Source organism: Hylaeus volcanicus, chromosome 3, assembly GCF_026283585.1.
Source record: "Hylaeus volcanicus isolate JK05 chromosome 3, UHH_iyHylVolc1.0_haploid, whole genome shotgun sequence".
NCBI classification, from domain to species: domain Eukaryota; kingdom Metazoa; phylum Arthropoda; class Insecta; order Hymenoptera; family Colletidae; genus Hylaeus; species Hylaeus volcanicus.
In genome coordinates, this window is record NC_071978.1 from 4,581,825 (window position 1) to 4,604,335 (window position 22,511).

The following is a 22,511-nucleotide window of genomic DNA, read 5'->3' on the forward strand; positions in this document are numbered from 1 at the left end:
TCCGACAGAGTCGCGAGAGGTTAATCGACGATCGGAGCTCGATCAATCGACGCTAGCAGGACCGAAGGGTTGAAAGGGGCTGCTGGCGAAAAAGGTCTGACTCATGGTGACACATCAACTTCACTTGGGCTGGGGAAACCTACTTGATAAGTTTGTCAAGCTGCGCCAACCACGTGCACGATAGCAATTGAAACGGTGTGGATAAAATTAAAGATAAAATTAAAGACTGTATCGAGAGATAAAATATATTTCTTAGGGGTTGCTACGACTCCTCTTAAAAATCCTTAGTATAGTTAACCAGCGAGCATTTCCCATGAAGTAAATAAAGTAATTAATTTCCATAACGTAGGTTTGAAATCAACGCGGGACACGCGAGCCCACCGATAATCCTTTATGGCGGGCGTCAAAACTTTGCAAAGCGACACCTTTGAAAAATGACCGTTTAAGGATGCGCGACGTAAAGTATCAAGTGTCAGCTGTGCCGATCGATCACCAGATAATTTTATTGATTACAGCTGGCGCGAGGGAGGGGGCAGGAAGGAAATACCCCGTGATCGTGTTCGTGCATGGGGAGAGCTACGAATGGAGCAGCGGAAACCCCTACGACGGCAGCGTCCTGGCGAGCTATGGCAGCGTCGTCGTCGTCACCATCAATTACAGGCTTGGCATTTTGGGTGAGTTTATTTTTCTGTAACGTTGAACCCCTCTTAACATCAACCACTATACCATTAAGTCAAACCGAATATTGCTCCACTATAGTCAACCCCTTGTGTACATCCTATCATTTCTTTCAATATTAAAAACGAGTCAAACACATTAGGATGTCATTTAAATAATGTACTCACACTCGACCAAGAGAAACTTCACTTGCTCCTCCCTGAATTACCCCTAAGTACACCAAAGCTCCATCACCCAACTGTTACGAAATTCCTCGACCCCTCCACTCGTGTCAATCACTTCCCTAGCAGGTGGATGAGCGTCTCAAAGCCAGTATCAACGAAAAAAATCCGATTTCGTGACCCCCCCACCCCTCCTCCCTCTGCTTCTCGCGAGCAACAGACAATGTCTAGGCAGCAGAGGGTGTCGGGTGGGTCCAGAATTAATTTCGATCCCTTGACGAACGTCGAGCGAGTTAAACTTTGTCACCCAGTTTCTGGATGCACGGCTCCTCGTAGCTGGGAACGACACAGAAGCCGATCGTTAGCTGTGAGCTGCGAGCGCTGCCTTAATTACGTGCGTAGGGAACTTGGTGCTGGAAGGGGTGTGCGAACGCAGTCGGAACCTTCAACAGCGAGACGAGCATAGCCATTAGCGTGGCGACTGTGCATCTCGCCGGAGTCAGGTGAAACTAGTTACTCGTTTCTGGTTTGCTGTTCCTCCTCTCTGGCTTGGTAAGCGAAAAACATCCCCCTCCGACGACCACCGCTGTAATATTGCCCGCGAAATTATTCGACCGCACGTTTCAGCCTTCCGCGAGTTTGGGAATGCACCGTTCGAAGTCGATGGAACTTTTATGCGGGGGCAAATTTTTGAAATAACAATGAAGGCTATCCAGAGGTGGGTTCGTTCATTGACTTCTCGCGAGAACATTATTTTGGTCGTGGGTATTATGTACAGAACAGCCCTGGCCAACACGCGGCCCGCCGCGTTAAATTCGGGTGATTTTGAATTTCTATTGAAAGTTTTGTTTCTCGTTGTATACGTACAAACAATATTATTTTCAAACTATGGAGTTCCGGAAATATAATTATTATCGGAAAATTAGGAATAATTTTCTTAGGAAGCAGAAACTCATCCCTAAGTATCCAACGAGCTGTTTCAATATGTACGCTTCATCGTCGATGCGTGTTTAGTGGAAGATGGAGGGCCTGACGTTATATTTGGATGCATCGACGTCTAGACCCAATAAAAATAAAGAAGATGTTTGACCGCGAGGCCACGCTGAAGGGATTGAAAGTTCTGGCAGGGTTGCCAGGCAACCAGGGCGGCTAAATCTAATAGGAAACTCATTACTGCCAGGTCTTCCGTTTCACCAAACTAAATTCTTGACTCTGCCTCCGCTTCCGTGACAGTGGCTGGCGCTGTTCCCATGTCTGGAGCTCGTCAGCTTCTTCGGGCGATGATACAGGCGTGGCAACATTAACGCGATCACTGTGGCTAAATCGAGTCCTTGCACCTGGAAATTAAAATTTTGAGAAATGTTCAATGCAATTCTTTACGGTATCCTGAAGTATATGTCATTCATTAGCTCTTCCAAAATGTTTGGATAGTTGCAACCCCCTTCGCTATGGGGGCAGTAACCAAAGGGATCGCGTGATTTCCAAGTTTGATCGTTTTCTTCTTCCTATTTCAATAAATGTGACTTTTCTTGTACGCTCACATTGATTTGGCCTCGTTTGTAAATTCGAGTGACGTCAGCGCGAATCACGTGTTTCCAAAAATGAAGTCGAAGTCTGCGCGGAGATTAATCAAGATTTTACGTGGAGCCAATTGTCGGAAGGAAGTTTAACTTCTCGTAATCAAGGATCTGAAAGAAGAGGGGGAAGGATTGCGCAGAGGGAAGTGTGGGAAATCGAGCGTTTCGGGAATGCCCAGATGAGCTCCCTCTTTTCGTCTCCCGGATTATTAGGGAGACGTTGTTCCGTAGAATTCGATCATCTAAGGGAGCCTCGCTTGGAGACTTATGTTAACACCTGACCCTCGAATTTCTTAGGGTGGGTACACGTAGAAAGGTCTGAGTGACTTTATTCTCGGGTGACAGATTACTTTGTAGGGATTGTTCATTTATAAATTGTCTTTTAAAGATTTAAAGCTTCGTGAAATTAGGATATTACAGGAATTTATTAAACTGTGTGAGAAGATGTAATGATCTCTGTCAGGAAGAAAAACTGTGACTAAAGATGACAGAGGTATTTTTTAATTTACTTAAAAGTTATAAATATTGAGGATCGTTCGCTGATACATTTTCTAGTATAATGAATTCAATCATGGCAACGCATAAAATAAATACCAGCTTGTTGGAGACTCAAAAACGATTGTCCTCCAATCTGCATACACACAAGCTTCTCTATGAATATTTATAGCGCATACAAAAATTGTTTCCTACACCAAAGAATAACATTCTGCAACGCATCGAAGGGAACCCACTTCCAGGGAGCATTCGTTCCAAATATATGCTCGCGCTACTGCTTTTGATACAAATTGCTTGGGATATTCTCGAAATATTCCGTCTGCGCATTTTTGGTTTCGTGTCTCGTTCCAGTTGCTGAGCGAATAATCAAAGGGAATTCGGCACTTCGAGTGGACCAGATTTCCGTCCTTTAAACGTAATTTCCAGAGAAAACAGCGGGCCCGTCGGGTAAATTCCGAATTTTTAAGCTTGCCCGCCGTTAATTTTACATGGAAATGAAGCGGAATCCAGTTTCACAATGTCACGAATACGTTTCTCTTCCTCTATTTTCTTTTTTCGTTTTCTCTCTCTCTTCTTTTTTCTTTTTTTTTTTTACTCCACGGTTCGTGCATTTTCCTGGCCGTCCCTTCGGCCAGCTAAAGTGATGCCGCTGTACGTGTTCCGCGGCATGCGGAACGATATAACAAGGTTCCGTTTCTTGAATTACATTCCTGGCGTTTTGTACATCAGCGGGATTCCCCGTGCGCTTAACTCTGAATAACGTCCACGTTCGCGAAAACTGGACGGTCTAGTCGTTTAAATTTCGGACAGAAATTTCGAATAACGTGACGCCGTTGTTTCGTCCTGCTCTATTTTCTAAATTAATTACCGGATAAAAGGTAACTCCGAAATCTCCGTCCGGGGCGTGGTCGCGATTTTAACTTGAAAAATTTAAGCATCACGAGAGGAAAATCTGCAGCCATGTCGTTTTGTTTCTCTGAACATTTCGCGTTGTTTAGATCGCTGAATCGAGGTTATTTCGAGCAATTTAAAACGTCGCCACGCTGGAATTAATAAAAGTAAAATTCTTCTAGAACATTCGTTATTTCTCGTTAATTGTCAGTAGCTATTTTCTAGATAAGGAGTTTCGTTAGAAAGACATTCGTCGCTTACGATTGGACCAAATCGAATAAATTTGAGCAGGTGGAGGAAAGTCACGGGTAGGTGATTGGGGAAAAAAGAAGGAACAGGCTCAATGGGCGGAAAGGGGTTGGAGAGGGGAGGAGAGGGGAGGGGGAGGGGGAGGGGGATGGGGGGAATATCGAAATTTGATTCCATCGTTACCCCGTTGAAACGGACGAGGCTCGGTTTTGGGACGCGCCGTGGCCGCAATTTTCGCTCTTCATTTTTCTCGTTTTTACTTCTGGCCTGGGCAAAAGTGACGCGTCGCTTTGTGCCGAACCGAAGAGCCGCGAGGTCGTTGCGAAAGGGGGCCAGGGGAACGGTGACGATATCCAGCCGCGACTGTGCACGCCCATGTACCGGAAAATTTAAATCAACGAGTAACGTTCAGCAGTTCCATTGTAACGAGAAGAATAGGGGACACGGAAGCGCAGCACGACAGATACTCCGGAGGTTGAATATCAAATGGGATATGACCGGTGGTGGTTTATTTCCATTCCAGTTTCGCGCGTGGTTCCACTTCCCAGAGTCCCCTCCCCCCCCCCCCCCCCTCCACTTGTTCATGCGTATCAAAGATCGGGATTTTTCGAGCAGGAGAAGGTTAGGTAGACTGCAAATCAAGTGGCTAGTCAATACATCTTAATCCATTCGCTGCCAAGTTCGAATCCATTGCAATTACTCGAGGGATAACTTTACAGCCTTTTGAGTCACGAAGTACTGCAAAAGAAGATCGTAAAATTTCTTTTTAAAACGACAAATTTAATACGACTTTTTAGTATCAAAATAATAACCTAGATTACGTTTCTCTATTTTCTAGAACAAGGTCCACCAAAACCATGAGCCAACAATTGAGTTCTAGTACATATCACCAAAAATTTAATTTGCTTCTTTTTCGATACATGGTAACCGAAGAGTACGAGCGGTGGCTTGACGACCTTGGTCGGCCAATATCTTCCGCTCTAACACCTGTTCGAACCATAAAAGATGCAACAGGATCCGTTCGCAGTTCCCTCGTCACTATTTTATTTTTCCCTTTCTTTTGGACGTTTGCGTGACGCGATTGCGTGCATGGTGGATGTTTAGACGCAACCCTGTAGCCACGATAACAAGGAAAAATTGCAAACGCGATCTTATCGTTAATGCTTCGTGCGTGCGAGCGAGCAACGCGATAGTCGATGTCGGAAGTGTCATTAGGGGTCCTCCGGATCGATCCAGTCGCTCATAATTCGTCGCCTAAGACGCCACACAAAGAGTTTCTATATTTCATTAAAATTATTGGATCATTCATATTTCAATGTTCATCAAGAAATCAAGTTTCACGCAAATCCAACTCTCGTAGTATCGCTCCGACAGCTTTGTGAATCTGCCTGAAAGGGCAAGTCGCGCGGGACCAGAGGGGCCACGGTTTTCGAAGGGAAAGCCATGTTTGGTAATATGTCTGAAAGGTTCATCAATCACGCGTTATGCCGATGCGAACGGGAGCCCTAGAAAATCGCAAGGCAATATATTATCGCGGGAAATTGAGAATCGCGCATGCATATTCAGCATGCATTGTTTAGAGCGTAAGCGTTGCTTTAAACCTCGTTTTCATCGATCATCGCGGAGTGCGCCGAAATTGAGCGTGAAGGGTTCAATGCACGGTGGACTGACGAACGACCGACAATTTATTAACAACATTTACCCGCTGGAAAATAAACGACGCATTCTGTGCTTTTTAGGGCCGTCGTTAATTACAGTGCCTCTCTTCCCTGGAGGTTTGCACAATTGTTCCGAAACGAAAATCAGAAAATTACGTTTGTGTGATTTTTGTGGTGTTGGAGGCTTACGGTCTTGGGATCTCAGGATCCTGGAGGCTCGGGGCGTTGGAGCTTTAGAATTTTGGAGTTTCAAAGTCTTAGAATCTTGGAGTCGTAAGGTCTCAAGGTCTTAGGGTCTTAAGCTTCTAACGTTTTGGAATCTCAGAGTCTTAGAATTTTTCGAGTGATAAAATGTTAGTGTTTAATAGCGTGAAAAATAAAAAGCACGAAGAAAATCAATGACTGAAAAGTTTCAGAACCTGTTCTTCATTCTACCATCTTCTGATACTACCAAAACTCCTACACGTAAAATACCATAATGATAAGAGTACATGGGTCCCAGGGCCGATGCTCCCGACGAATTGGAAAAATTGCGAGCTTCTCTTTAGTTAAAAATCACAGTAATGAAAAGTTCAGGACGTGCTCTGCTCGACAAAAGGGAGCCAATTTTCGAAAGTTCGAAATCGAGCCGCGAGCGGAACAAAAGAATTCATTTCGAGAGCCCAGGACGGCCGGTTAATTGGCGTGTTCGTCGGAAAATTAATTTATCGGCGATCGTACAACGAGAAAATCGTCTGGAAATTCCAGCCCCGGGTGTAGTTACACCGTGGAAAAGGAAGAATGCGTTGCACGTTTTCGCGTCCTATTCTCTCGCGGCTTCTTCCGTCGAGCGCTTCCCATTTCAACGAAATTAAATGTAAATTTCTATATTATTCCCAGCAATTTCGCGTAATATCCCCAGCTGGCTGTGCACACTCAAATTATTCGTCGGTTTCATACACACCGCGAGACGACGCTAAACACGCCGGTATTATTAGGTCTGGTGGAAAATGCTCTCTACTTCTTCTGTTTGCGCTTTGCAGTTTCCAGTCTCCGTTGCAAAAGTCACGCTGTGAATGAAGATTGTTCGAATGGCCGAGGTTGGTGTATTAGACGTATAAGAATATGAAGGATATCTTTTCTAAAGATTATTTCATTCATTTCGCGAGTTTTGCTAGTGATTGCTCTTTCACTCTTTTATTTTCGACCTGTACGAGACGTTAAAAAGCTCATTGGCATTTTAAAGGATCATTGGGATAGATTTAGATGTTCCTAGAACGAAGGTGTGCAAGACAGAGGTGAGGTCTCGCTATCGGGCTCATGAATTATCCTTAACGTTTATTTGCCAGCATCATGAAAGTTCTCAATCTTTTTCGCACCTTCCTGCAGCTAAGAGGATTACATCCCGTTACGTACACTTGCTCCTGGCGCGTTAGTCTTAACAAGGCAAGCGTTCTCCATCCTTCGAAAATAGGTCAACGTCGTTCGGCTATCTGTTCACGGGAAGCGTTGCCAAATCGATAATTTCGGAAGCTCGTCGACATTCGTCGAAAAATGCGCGCCCTCGAACACCCGGGAGCTGGTTGAAAGGAATTTCCAAGCGGCGAGTCGTTTCGTTTATCGTCGCGCAAACGAACAATTGCCAAAGGCTGGAAACCTCCAGGCCACGGAACTGCTTTGCTCGCTATATTGCTCGAGCTTCTGAGAATTTTTGGCGCTGCGAATGTTCAGGCCAATTCTTCCTTTATCTTTTCGCTATTTTCAGATTATTTATTCGCGCACTCCACTTTGAAGGCAGTCGCTTGTACGCTTTACTTTGAAGTGGTTTTTACACTCAATTCGGCATAGTTGATTTAGTAAACAGGTAAACACTCTGCTGGCAATGGAAAATGAAAGAATCATATTGGATAAATGTGTATATAAATGAATACATATCGGGATTCGAAATGCACCTGCGTGTTTGCTAACCAAAGGTGGCTCAAAACCGAGAGTGGAAACACGATATAAGGTAAACAAGTGGATAAATACTTGCGAAACTATTTCCCTAAACGCGGTAGACAGGGTGAAAAATGGCGGGGAAACGGTGGAAACCATCGGGTGCAATTAAACGAGAATGAATCTGGGACCAGTGCATTCGGCGATCAAATAATCGGACGATTTATTCGCCGCTGGCCCGACGTGTTCTATTTTGCATATCGTTCCACCGCGCGAGATATCGCTATCAATCGATGCAGGCCATTGAAATAGTATTTATGGCAGACGGAAGCACCGGGGACCGGAAAGGCCGCAGCTACTCGGTCAAAAGTGTCTTTCGTATACGCGAGCTGGCTTCATTTCCTTTCCAAGGGATGCTGCGCTCGATCCTTATTCTACTCGGCACACTTTTCACCCAGGAAAGCTCCCTGCGTTCCCTCCCACGCGTTTACACACGTGTTTACAAGATTTTTCCAAGAGATATGGCACAATTCGCGGCGAATGCACATCCAGGTCTTGGTCAAGAACGCTCGATTTGCTACGTTTCCTTCTAGCGTCTTATCCTGCCACGAAAAATTTCTATATGCTTAGAAAAGCACTTTTGCCTCTCTGCCGCGTTTAAGGGGGAAGGAAAATATTGGAAGAAAACTGGAGCACTACCAAAGAGGTGTGTCACATGTATAACAATAATTATATAAGAAGAGGTTTCTTAGATAGTTGAATACATCCACAAAAATTCACACACACGCGCATTCCTTAAATTTTTCCTCAAAGTAAAAATTACAAAAATTGCTCAAACAATTCTCCACAATCCCTCTTGTAATGTCCAGTCATTAAAATGCATCAACCTTGCCAGTTGCCCATTTCGATAGGGAATAACGCGGTGGACAATTGCCTCGAACGATCGGTTCGAAGAAGCTCGTAAAGAATAATTTACAACCGCGATACGTAATCCGTGGTCCATAGTCGGCTGATCCGTCGATTCGAATTAATCCCGATTTTCGACGGGTCCGGGTAATTTGGACGCGGTTACACGGCCGGCGCCGATAGCGCCGCAGACGGCCGCAGCGACCATAAGCGAGCTTGTTTTAATTACAGGCTTTCTAAATGCTAACACGGATTCGCACTTACGGTCCCCTGCGAATTACGGGCTGATGGACCAGATCGCGGCGCTGCATTGGGTGCAGGAGAACATCGGCTACTTCGGCGGCGATCCTGGAAACGTAACGTTGATAGGACACGGAACTGGCGCGGCCTGCGTCAACTTCCTGATGACCAGCCACGCTGTACCTGACGGTGAGTTTCAGCATTTTTTTTTTCTTTTCAATTTTCTGTGTTCGTGATCCTTTGAGAATTGGATGTGGAAAGACAACGGTAGAGCATAGTTTGGGATATTGACGTTTGAATATTGGTAAAAGATGGTAAAGTAGAGTAAACTGTCGATAAGGCTTGGTAAAGCAGAGCACTGTGTCGGTAAGGCTCGGTAAAGTAGAATCCTCTGTTGGTAAGACTTATTCTCAAACATTCCTCGACCCACTCGTTCTTTTAGATGTAAATGAGCTGAGATTTTATCCTGAAGTTCACAACGCCTCACGTCGTCGACACCCGAGCGTCCCGATACTCCAACCTTAATATTCCTCAGCCAGAATGTCATACCAATTTTCAGGCACCCTTCACGAACGTTTCCCTTCGTATATCAGAACCCTGTTCTACCAGCATGTAATTTACGAGTAAAGTAAAAAAAAGTCCCTTCCAATCCCCGGATGATCCCTAGATCCAGAGAATCCTTCGAAAGAGGGTTGGTTCTCGCAATTCAAATCAAAGAGGTTCATTCCGATATCGAAGGCGCCAGAACGCGTCAAAGAAAATGTACACGAAAAAACTCTAGACGGAGGGAGGGAGGTGAAACGAACCGCCCTAGCCAGCGGCGGTTCCCTGGGTCTCTTTAATCGAGTTACAGGTAATTCACCCCTCTTCGAGCGTGTCGAGGACAGGACGGCGGGTATTTTATTTCTGCCGTGCGCTGGCCCTTGGAATAATTAACGTCGGGTCACGCTAATACTTTTAACAACCGAGTCTAGAAATAACTGGCGGAATATTCAAGATTAAAGCGTTAGATGTAAACGAAGGGTGAATGGTACGGGAGGGGATCGGACGATGACAAGCCACAAAAACTGTCGCCAGATGCTGCCAGGTGTATGCGAACGCGGGATACTTCGCTTGGATTCGTCGACAAAGGGACGAGGTGACAAAAATGAGAAGGGATTCTCTTTAAACTCCGATACCCTGTTGAGGAGGTTGTAGAGGACGAAGCCGCAGTCTTTTCTATCAATTGCTCTCTTTATCGTATGCTTCAATTACCAACAAACCACTCACAGTATTATTTTCCATCGAGCTGCAAAGAATTTAATTTATTCCGCCCAAACTCTTCACCCCATCCCTCATAGACCATAATTTCCCGCGAGTGGCGATCGCAACGGGCATAAATTTCTTTCGAACTCGACACGGGCGTACCTCCGTGCAAAATTAATAACCAAACCCCTCTGAAAATCATTCCTTAGCTCGCTCCTTCGATGACGTTCGCGTGAGCGGAAACTGGTCGGGGTGTTTCAGCGTATGGAAGACAGATCGATCCTTAGGGAATAGGAGAGGGGGCGGGAAAAAGCAACAAAGTAGTCTGTCTGAGGGTTCGAGCTTATCGTTAACCCGACCGAACGATAATTCACTACAGCTGGAAACTGTCAATGGGAGTTAGGCCAGCTGATTCCACGCTAATTTATTGCGTCTGGAAAACCACCCCACTGCACGCCACTTCGTGCCGTTGGGGGGCGGGATTAGATCCAATATCGCGGCTGAACCGGAATTAATTGCGCAACTAATTGCGACGAGGTTAGTTGAAATCTGCCTTGATTTGGAAATTGATAGAGGAATCAGGATGTATATATTGATCCTTTTTCTATTTACTTATCTTCTGTTTATCAAGGATTAGAAAGAGAAAGGGAGGGGAATCGTTACTGTCGGTAGGGCCTCACTCGATTGATAAGACAGATAACATTGTTGGCAATGCAGAGCAATCTATCGAAGCACTCTGTTGATAATTTCAACCACTTAGAGCTCTACCTTGACGAATCTTACCGACAGAATTGCGCTACATTACCGATGACATACTCTAGCTTGCTCACGCTAGAGTTATGTCGCGCATCCTAGCTCTAGACCTAGATACACAAGTGCCTCGCTAATTCCTGGTCTAATATTCCCATTTCTAGGAAGTCCAAGATCCCAAGTACTCCCAATACTCTAATAATTAAAGGTTCCAGTCTTCAGTACCCCCAGATTTGATACTGCCCATCATCCAACATCTCCAATTCTTAATCTTCTGAACACCTGCCACACCCAACTACCCCTAACATCCTAACGTCCCATCCTGACATCCACTTCTACCAAAGCATCAAAACAAATACTCGAATCCAATTCGCGAGGACCCGACGCACCACTGAGCAAGAATGTCGACCTTATTCTCGCGCTTTGATGTGGTCTCGCCACTCTTGATCCCCATCCACGTCCCCTCGCGGTCTCCATTCTGCCAGAGCTATCTGGCAGCGTGTCTGACTCCGCGGAAAGGGGACGACACCTCGCGCGACGTGGCTGCGGCGAGTTTAATCGCCTCCCGCGTCACACGTTCCAGAAAACTAGCGCGTTCGTCGCCAGGCCGAGTAACGTCGAGTGGCATTACGAGCGGAAGGCTCGTCTAATGAGACCGCGGCCAGCAAATGCCACGCAACGCCGCCATTTGTGTCGTAAAATGCGCCGCGTAATTTGCGCTGATGGCATCAGCGTCCCTGGCAGCCGATGAATGACGGCAATTCTGTCCTCCGGGATCGTTTTAATGGAAAAAGCGAGCCACGTCGCCCTGGCTCTCGCACTCGTTTCGCCAGGATTTCCAGGCACGGGCTCTTTTCTTTTTTCAGTACTTCAAACGCGTGTCCCATTTAACGTGTCTCTTTTAGGTCGGTATCTTCTGTTCTTTATCTAACCTTATACGAACTCGGGGTGGTTCAGGAATTACGATAAGATCTCGGGTTGCTACTCTGAACATCTTCTGTCATTTGGGTTCCTTTGCGTTTTGTAGTTTGGGGGAATAGCAGCAGAGTCTTGAATAGTTGGGAAGGCTTTGTGCCATTCATCTGCTTCAGGGGAATAACTGTGTTTATTTTGCGGCAGCATTAAAATTTAATATTTTCTGCGATGAATCGCGGGAATTATGGTTTGATAATTAATTGAAAGTGTAGGGTAACAAATTACTTCTATTTCGACTACTTCGCTCATTACGCCCTCGTATCGCGAAGGGTTATACATCTTTTTTTTAATTTCTTGGTTCCGAGGCTGCATGCGTGCACGGCAAGCCTAAAGAGTTCCAGCTTATTAACAGTCGTTTTTCATACCGCTTTTCGTGATTTATGCCCAGCTAGAACAAGTATTGATTTAATCTTAATGCGTTGGCTGTTCTGCAAGCACGGTAGCACGGCAAACAGCTTGAAAAAGTACCTTACACATTCGCAACTCGACTATTTCAGGCCGGCGGATGTCGTTTAAGACCATCAGGAAGCAATAAATAAAAGTACATGGAACGTGTAAGATGAAGGGTTCGAGAAACGCTCGAAATTAATGAAACTCTCGCCAGGATTTCTTGCGATATCAAGCACCTCCTTATCGATAACATTTTATACCTCTGAATTTCTTTCCATTTTCAATTCTCAAATTTTCTATTTACTCTGCAAATGTTCAAAAACGAAAGGCGGAATTTTTCAGACCGTACGTTGGGAAATTCAAAGAATATTTATTTTGTATAAATTATGCGTACAGAGCAGCGAATAATACTGTTATCATTTTTCTCGAAGTTTGTTTTATTCGTGTTCAGTTTAAACGCGAGGTGGAACTCGTTTTCTTGTCAGGTACAAAAATCTGGTAATAAAAATGTGTCGCTGCTACGCAAAGTAATATCGATGACCTCGAAAACACAGAAAAAATAAGCGTCTTAGAGGAGGAAAGGTCGTCGATCATAATATCCGTTCCTCCAAGGCGAACGATTTGTCTTCCCGATACATTATTTCGAACCTTCGGAAGTAACGGAGGTATAAATGGGGGTTTCGTGTTCTATGTTGCGCCAAAAAAAATCACTTTTTCGTTTTTGCATTTTCTTACACCTCGGTCTCAAGTAAAATACTTAGGTTTCGATGCTGGAATAAGATTATATGAAATGTTTGTACTCGACGATACACTGAGGTTTTCTTAATTATTTGCTTAGCATTGGTGAGAACTAAAAATATTTTCTGAACTATAAAACCACGCCAAATTGTGAGAGTTTCCTTGCATTTTGTCCTCGAGAAGGAACGACTATCCCCTTGAGGCGACCAAGACGAACGAAACACACTGTGCAGCAGGGTAAAAATATCACCGGTTCTATATTTCGTCGGGATTGCGGCCAATATTGCTCGCGACCGATAAACAATTAATCTCGTCGATCGACGCCGGAAGTCTTCGCCGAAACGTCCCAATAAATCCGGCCCGGTTAATCTTAGCCAGCCCGCTCAGGCCACGGAATTTATCAAGAGCTCTCTTGGCGGAACTTACATCCGCGAAAGTATCCGAGGCATTCGGTCGCAATTACTAAAATACCTCCTCGAGACGTTAACGTTGCCCTGGCACACGATCGAAATCACATCCCACCCCTGACACGGCGTTGCCCTTCCCCTACTTCAACCAAGCATTCTCTGATGGGATTTGATCCCGCGAATTTAATCTGCGCCGAACGGCAGATCCGAACGGATAATGCCCGCGGTTAGGAACTCTCTATCGCGTGGCAGACCAAACAGAATCAGAATCAGCTGCGATCTGCCAAAGGGGACCGCTCAGGGCCGCTCCATCTCGCTCCCTCTTGATTGCCTGCGAACGACCACTGCATTTTCGATTCGATTACGACGGTTTCAAGTATTCGTACTTGCCGTAGCGTGGAATTAAGGTGAGGTGCTTTTGGAGCAAGTGGGGAATGTGAGGATAACTCTTGGAATCATGTGTGTTTCTGAATGTCAATATACAGCCAGTTCAATAAGTATCCGTACCCTCTACGTTTATTGAAGAACTCTGTCTAAATTGAACGATAGGTTCACTATTTTCAAAGAAATGCTTCGTTATACTTCATATACAAATAGTTTTTACATGTTTGTACACTCGTAATAAAAAAATGATTTGGAAACATTAAACCTGTCATCTAATTTAGACAAATTTCGTTAGTAGACATAGATGGTATGAATATTTATGGGACTGACTGTAAACAGTAGGTATGGTGTGATAGCTGATGGAATACTCTGTGTCGTAGCGATAATGACCCAACGACAACCGATACAGGGGTGTCGTGAACAATTCCATCTGAGCATGGTTAATTGAGGAAGCCGAAACTGGGCCGATAACATCGATTCCGCGGTCCTCATGTTTTATTGAATACGCTCGTTGCCCGCAGCGCGAGTGCTCTCCTCTGGAGCCCGCCCTCGACCAAGAAAGAAATCGTTTCGTCGCAGACGACGCGAGGGAATATCACTCTGACGGTCAGAAAGCGCGCCGCGGAATGACCTCGTTAGGAGAACGATTGGAATCATGGCTCGAGTCTTCCCCCCCGGCGATGGGCAGAGGAATTCTTCTAGCGATCTGTTTTTGGGGCGTCGAAAGCTCGCTCCTCCTAGAACGAGACAGAGTCCCTCTGGTTACCGACGAGATCGCAAACTTTCCGCTGATTTACCTCAATTTTATCGGAAGAACAGCAATTCAGTCGATCGAATTTTCTAGAATCCGTGCGACCGAACTCGCGGCAAACTGTCCTCCGTCCTCGACCACCGAGTTCCAAAGGAAGTCAGCAACAAATTTTCAACTCGATTGGAAAGTTGGACGACACCCAGCCTTATTCCACTGGTCATCGAGCCACATTGCGACTGGAATTCTATTTGAGGATTTTATCATCTCGAATTATGTATCGTAAACACTTCAAAACTGGGTTATTAACCTTGCAAAAATAGGGGTTCGAATCAAAGATAACGAAGGGGAACAAGTAAATTATTATCAAAGTAATAATAACCGTATATAGTAACTTATCTAAGCACCTATCACATTTAAATTCAACTTAAATAGCATCTACGTTACCCACTCAGTTTCAACTTTCTAGGTGCCTCAAAATTCCAGCTAGGGTTCATAAAATACGACCCTTCTCGATGGAAATCGACGTGCCGCGAGAAACCACTAAATTCAGACACACCTGGTAGAATGATGAGGTTCAGGACCCGCGAAGGAGCTTCCTCGAATTTTGTCGGCTACGCGAAGAAACTCCGCATCGTATAAACGTGTGTTCTCGGCAGTCAAGTTTTACAGGATTTTCAAAATGCACGAGAACCGGCGGATGTTTTATATCGCCCCTGGAAATGGAATAGCATCGCCAGGCCGCAGTTTGTGGCAATTTTTATAATGAAAGTGTGGTGTACACTATCGCTCAAAGGAAGTCAGTCGTAGCTTCTATATTTAATTCAGGGATAATAATTTATATACGTAGCAGGGATGTCCGACCAATATCTGACCTATACTACTTGATCCTACAATTCCCAAGCCCTGCTCGTGTTTCCAAGAGCCTGAATAATAATTTTGATAATGATATCACATTTCCTAACCCACTCCTTCATTTTTATGCATAAATATCTTTCTATTAAAATTCTGAAGCATCCTGAATTTAAACGCTGATGGGCACACCAGCAGCTTCCTTAAAGGGTGGAAATCACAAAGACGAACGACCCCCAGAAGGAATCGCCGAAAACCGAAACAAAGTTCCTCTGTTATTGGAACGAGGAATTCGAAGGGCGATGGGGATGGAGGGGGTGAAACGGAGAAAGGGGGACAAGGTAGAAAACAGCGTCGAGTTAACGACGCGGACAGAAGAAAGGCGATTGTTGGAAAAAGTTCGGGACTCTATCGCCAGACGCCTGCGGGTACTTTTAAACAGGAAAAGGTGAGAGGACGAAAGATGTGGAGGAAACGACGGATCGATATTGCGCTATAACGTTCGGCTGCCCATTACCGTACTGCGGAATGACGTATAGCTGCCAGGGCAGCACCAGACGCGAACCTGTGTAAGCGCCGCTGTCTGCGTACACTGAAACGCCGCTGTGGAATCGATTGTCGCTGCCTGGACTCTTTGAGGACTCTTGATGGATCACTGAGCCTCCATGGCTGGACAAGATGCCTTATTTAATCAGCCACGAGGCGTCCAAGTGAAAACAAAAGATGGAAGTTTGTGAATTTTCTTGAAAAGTGTGACTATCTTGAGATCTAATCAAATGTCGAGATAAAAACGATTGAGTTGCGATATAAAATTTCAGAACAGCATTCTTTGCAAAATCCTTTTAAAAAGGCAGCGTCTGTTTGTAAAATTTCCCGCCAATGTTCATTTAATCTTGACACGTTTACGTCATAGACATTGAAAAATGTTGTTTCGAAGAAAACGACTTTAAAGTTGGACGCACGGCGTTAGAACGTGTACATTCCCTGTTTTGAAACTTTGCCAATTTTCCGAATTTCACCGTAATGCTATCCAATTGTGTCTGCAAGACTTCGAACTTTTCGGAAATGCGAGACGATCGGTCCATGGAAAAGAAGCAATTAATTACTTCCAACTTTTTTTTTCATTTTAACCCAACATAATTTTGCAGCTGAATGCAATTGTTTCTAGAAGGATGGAACGAGGCCGTAGATCATCGTACCTAAAACTATGTTTGTCTCGGTTATTACTTCATAAATTGAGGTTTCGAGGCGCGCGATATTTCTCGCAATGACTTAATATGAAAAGCGTGAATGACGGAAAGCGATTTTCTTGCCAGCTTTTCGCGGACGATTCTTTTCCACGAGTCATGGTCGCAGAATGGCAACGCGAAACGAACGCTTAACGGGCCACGGAACCGCGAATATTCACGCTGGAGATTGTATTTATAAGCGCAGACAAAGAGGAAAAACTTGTTCGAGGGCCCGGTTAATTTAAATATCGACCGCATAAACATTCGAGCGAGTGGCCACAAGAGCAGAGAACGGCAAAGCCGCTTGCAACTTATGAATATTACCAGAGAACGTAAGCTTCTACCCCCTCTTGACTCCCTTCCGCCTATTTCTGTCCTCTGTAGCCTTCCTAGCACGCCATGGCAGAAAAGCATCTTCGTTTTCTCGAACAGCAGACGGAATGTTGAAAACTTTCACGGTTCGTAAGTCAATCAACTTTCTATTGATTTTTTTCATGAGTCGCAAACCTTTTTCAAATATTTTCTATTTCGGTGCCTGTACGGTCACTTCTTTCACATCATTTTTTGCATAAATTTCAGGCTCAGAGATTTCCTTTCTTTTTCGAAAAGCGTAAAACAATTGATCTGCTAGCTACCATTCGTTGGGCGCCCATTGTACTCGCACGCCATTTTAATAAAGACAAAGCGTTATTACTAATATTTTCCAAACATTTCCGGAGTGATAGAATTAAATTTCTACGTTTACGGATGAATGCATCACTCACGCGAGCACTAATAACAAAGCATTGTTGTTGTCGAAGTAGAATGCGATCGATAGAACTGTCTGATGCTCGTAGCATGTTTTTAAATCCCGTGAAAACAGCGAAACACCGCCTCCTGAATTTATTAAACATTCGTACACGAAGAGCCGTTGGTTTTGCAAATAAACGAGAAAAATTCAGAGTAACGTTAACGGGAGAAAGGGGAACAAAATGCATTGTTTGACAGTGGTATGAATGGTGGCCAGTAGAATGGGGACGTGTCTGGCCAGACATTCGTATCGTTTATATCGTTTCAATGCAAAACGTGCAGGTGTCTCTCTGTGGTAAATGTTTGAAAAAATGGGATCAGTTATGGTTTTCGATATCTTTTATTATTGAAAATAGCGACAAGTAGAATTGGGACGTGTGTAGTCGGGCCTAGACGTACAGATATACTTTGATTAAGAAAACATGATATACTTTTAATAAGAAAACTGCTAATACAGAGAGGTCTAGGTTTGCGATAAATCATAGTTTCTGCAAATTTAGTGTTTCACATTTTTACTCCTGAATGTTAATTTCAAGGAAAGCTGGGAGTTTGAAGTGTTCGTTACAATAGTTCGCATAACATCGCTCATACGTGGGCTCGGTCGCAATTTCACTGTGTCATGTAGGTTATCAAGATAATGCATGGCATGGAATCTAGTTGCGAAATGTTACGGCTTCCTTTTCTGTGTCTGTGTGACACATATGATACCAATGCGTACAATGGAATTTATTTATTAATTTGTACGTTCAACTTGACGTACCCTGGCATGGAATAATGCAAATTACTTACGTAAATGATGAGAATTCCACTAAATCTTTGACTCGGGTGCAACTTTGGTACTTTTAAGAAATAACTGTTGAAGAGCTGCTCTGTTTATTATATTCCAAGGAATTTTAAGGGTCCGCAGATTTGCAACGGAAGCAATTTAATTGGTATACATCTCAAAGTGTGACGTACCCTTAAGTGACGGATGTTGCAGTACGCCATCTTGCCTGCTACCTAACGGGACACATGCATATTAATGGGTGAGCTGACAGGTTAATTTTCCCATGACTGGATATCGAGCAGCCACGGTGCATAACAGTGCCCCGACGCGTGTTACCAGGACAGAAGCTTCAACTACACCGGTAAATGAAAACTGTCGTGACCATCTTTTCGCGGTATTGAGCGGCCAGGCGTGATTTCCTCCGTTGGATGGAAAATTAAGGAAAAATTGCGCGGAAACAATTACTTCCAACGTTCCACGCAAGCAGAATGAAAAACTATATCGGACAGAATTCACAAACTGATACTGATAACTCGTTTGATTTCTCAATTTTTTCAACGTTCTGGTTTTCCTACTTTGCCAGTGTTCTGAAATTATCGATTAATGGAAGAAGTGTCTCGATGTTTACTGTTCTAATTCTAATAAAACAGAGGGCAAGACTGTCACGGGAAACACGCAAATTACAGAAATGTGTTATTAGTTAAGGGAAACCGTCAGTCATCGTCCGTCTCGTGAGTGACGTGTGCTGGCACAGCAAAGGGACGTCATCTAAACTGCTGGAACATGGACACTGATAGCAACTAGAGCTAATGGCTTCACGCATCTTGGACGGAGATAAGTATCATGTCTCTGCAAGATTCTCGGGCACATATCGACAGGCTTCATCGCGACGAAATCGTTCTCAGAGAATCGTGCCGACGCATATAATGCCGGTATATATTCCGCTTCGAGGTCTACGAGGTCATCGCTATTCGGCGAGATAATCCATTCACATCATGCCTCTATTTAGGGTTATTTTCCGTGCTCCAGGTCCGTTGTTATCCGCCAGTCATTCTCGAATTTTCATCCCTGGTTTCTCGTTACTCCCAATTTACTGCTCAATTTTCCTTATTTCCAATCTTGCGAATTTCTCATTCCTTAAAGAGTAATTTTCCTCGTCTCTAATTCTCCACTTCTCCAAATTATCTCATTTTCTTCTATTCACCACCACTCTCCACTTTTCCTTCGTTTCCAAATCTCCGCGAAATTTCTATTCCAATTGGAGCATCCCGTTTCCTTCCATCTCCCATTTCATCCCTCGCAACAATTACCGCCTCCACAAACAATCGCGGTATCAGTCGCGCCTTCGTCAAAACCGAAAATATCCACGCTTGCAAAATCTCCCCGGAGGCGAATCCTTCGGCTCCCAATATGAAGATTAACGACACCCAAGTTTCCGATTAAACAAGCGACCGGGGAAAACGCTGGCCGCCGCTTTTGTCTCGGAGCCACGAAACAACATTATCTCGATCCGCTAACGAAGCCAGCCGAAACCGCGATAACCGCACGGCCGAAAGTACTCGTTGGCGGATATCGAAGCCACCCCGAGGAAAAGCCTTGGAAAATACGTTCACGGGGGTGCACACAGCTACCGTGGCCGCTTTCAGTCAGTTAATGATGTATCTTCGTGAACCGGCCGCGATAGGATTACCCGTCTCCAACGAGCACTGACTTCCCGATACGAAGATTAACGACTACCGCCACAGATTTAAGTAACTCCTGGCTGATGGACTTTGGAGTTCCTAACGTCACGATGGCTGAAAAAAAAAATTGTGCGCTGGAAATCGAGAAAACAGGGAATTGTACGCGGAGTTAATCGAGGGGAGGATATTTATTTGGAATGGAAATTAAAACGCAAACGATGTTCATTTCTCGAAAAGCTTCCTTCTGAATAGTCTTCTAAAAGCGACCAGTTCTCTCACCCGTTTATCCTTTCTTCCGACAATGTGTAACGCGACAATAAAGACGCTGCTCCACGGAGACACGAATTCGGGATTCTTCGAATTCTGGTTTTCTCGCGTTCTCGATTTATAATCCTGGATATAGACGCTGTTGGCAACGAGAGCCGAGGCGAGGGGGTGGTAACAAATTTCCGTATCCATTTAGAATCCTGTTCTTAAACTGCGACGTATGCCACTTTCATGCCAACCGTCCGAATGAATTTGCGTTCCCCCGGAATACCTCGACGTACGATGAAGTCTGGGTTGGCTGGTTTACTTGATTTTTCCGCGATAATGACCCGACGGTATCCGAACTGGCTGCACTTTGCCCCCCAGGGCGATTTATTTCGTGCCGCGCGCTTGTTTTTGCTCCTCGGCTATTCGCAGGTAGATTCGAGAGGAAGAAATTAATCTTTTTCGTTGGTAGAACCTGCCCACGGAGGTAGAATTAACATTCTGCAGAGGGGTGGACGCTTAAAAACATCTTGGGGAAACATTTTACAGGAATTTAGGGTATTTGACGATTAACACGATTCAGGATTGCGCAAATGCAACCATATACAGTCAATCCCATAAATATTCGTACTCTCTATGTCTATCGAAAAAGTTTGACTGAATTAAATAATAGTTTCGGTATTACCAAATGAATTTTTTTGACGAATTTGTCGTACGAAATATGTACGTCTCGCTAACTACTTTTAAATTGTTCCAGGCCTGCTGTTTCATCGCAGCGTTCTAATGTCTGGCAGCGCGCTTTCGCCATGGGCACTGGTGAGAGGAGCCGCAAATTACGCTCTGCAAGTTGCCAAACATGTAAACTGCTCTTGGGTGAGTACTGCCTGAACCGTGTCACGTTATGGTTCCCAATTCCGTGACAACCCCGAGGTGGATAATCCACTGAACTTCTTCTGTAAAGTGTGGTAGACACGCCATTGTCACGTTACGTGTGAAAAATTATGTGGCGAGTAGAATCAGACCGTGTCCGCGCAGACCCTGTGTCAGACTAGTCCCTGATCGATACCAGTTGATATTTCTTGCGTTTTCGCGTTTGACAATAATATACATAAGGTAGTGTGAAATTAAAAAACGAACCAAAAGTGGAAAGCAGGAGAGGTGAACCAACCAATGGCGATTATGCGAAAACACGTGTCGGGAAATCGAGTATCCGACATTACTATTCGTATCGCTGCGAAATTTAATTGTATTCGACGGGAGGATATTTTCGTAGCGTGTATTATTCGCTGTTAAAACGCGACAACTCCCAGTGGGCGAATTCCGCGGTGTCCGGGGCGCATATTAGCTTAATTGAAACGCATCGTTGATATAATTGGTAGTGCGTAACTAACGGACGTAAAAACACCGTTTCCGCCGGTTTAATCTGATAGTTTAATTTATGTATAGACGGGACGCGCTTCCGTGTAAACCGTTACGACGTTGTCCACCCCCGCCGTTTTGTAAATTGTTTGGTCGCAAATGGGGAATTCCCCCGCGAATAAAAGTCGAGCGCAGCGCTGCTACTCGTTATTTTTTGATAGATACAAATTTCGCCACGTTCGCCGTGACTGAAACGGGCGTAAAACCGGAATTTCCGACAAAACATAGAAAATGGAACGAACCACGATTTAAAATTTGTTCCGATGTTTCATATATTCCATTTTACTTACTTTTTTCGTTTGTTATTTTTGATTGTACGTCTGTGATGTCCTATTATATTTTCTATTTTGAACAACTTTCGAAATGTAAAATACTCCATTAGCGATGTGAAATACTGGAAAGCTTCGACCCAAAAAAAAAATTTAGAAGGAGAGCATCTGAACCCTATAAAAAATTGGAGCCTCTCATGCTTCCTCGCCATTCACAACGATTTTTATCGCGACTGTTCGGCAATTTGGACGATCGAACCGGAACAGAGGAAAACGACAGCGCGATTCCAGAGAATCGGCGTTTCAAGATTTATCGAACGATATCGAGAGGCAATATCGATGCGCGTCTGATGCTTACAGCCACTCCGCCGTTGCCCAGGATACACGTTCCGCGTAGGCGAGCCTAAACAGCCCCCTCGATTTGCAGTCGGTTGAAAATAACGATTAAACGCGAAATCTGGACGAGTGCAGTCGATCGTTCCCTCCCCTCTCGTGTTGCACCCATCGAGTTAGACGGAAAAACTGGGTCCAGGGAAAATGGAAAACCGAACGGGATTATGTTACGCGAGTCGATACCCGTGGTTGGGCTGGAATTGATTCGATTTGCCGAGGAGAAAAAAATGTCGAAATTAATTTCGCCGCGAGATTCCGATCGGGGTTCGACGAGGTTTGAAAGGGGTGTCGAGATTGGGGGATTGTCAACGTTCGGTTTTGAAACATTTGGCGCAGGATTGGAACGATATTCGTTGGTTTAATATCAGTTTGGGTGGAGAGTGTTAGATATATTCTAGATTAACTATCGTATTTTAACTTGTAAAATTAGTTCTGAAGATATCGCGATGATATA

The 22,511-nt window shown here is 44.5% G+C and overlaps 1 protein-coding gene across 1 annotated transcript in view; it reads left to right on the forward strand.

The window, feature by feature from the left end:
• LOC128873435 (neuroligin-4, Y-linked) overlaps window positions 1-22,511 on the forward strand; it is a 267,974-nt gene that overhangs the window by 226,888 nt on the left and 18,575 nt on the right. The window contains exons 2-4 of the mRNA XM_054117021.1: window positions 516-674; window positions 8,761-8,958; window positions 20,734-20,849. Coding sequence (XP_053972996.1) covers window positions 516-674; window positions 8,761-8,958; window positions 20,734-20,849 — 473 coding nt within the window. The remainder of the gene's footprint in view (window positions 1-515; window positions 675-8,760; window positions 8,959-20,733; window positions 20,850-22,511) is intronic.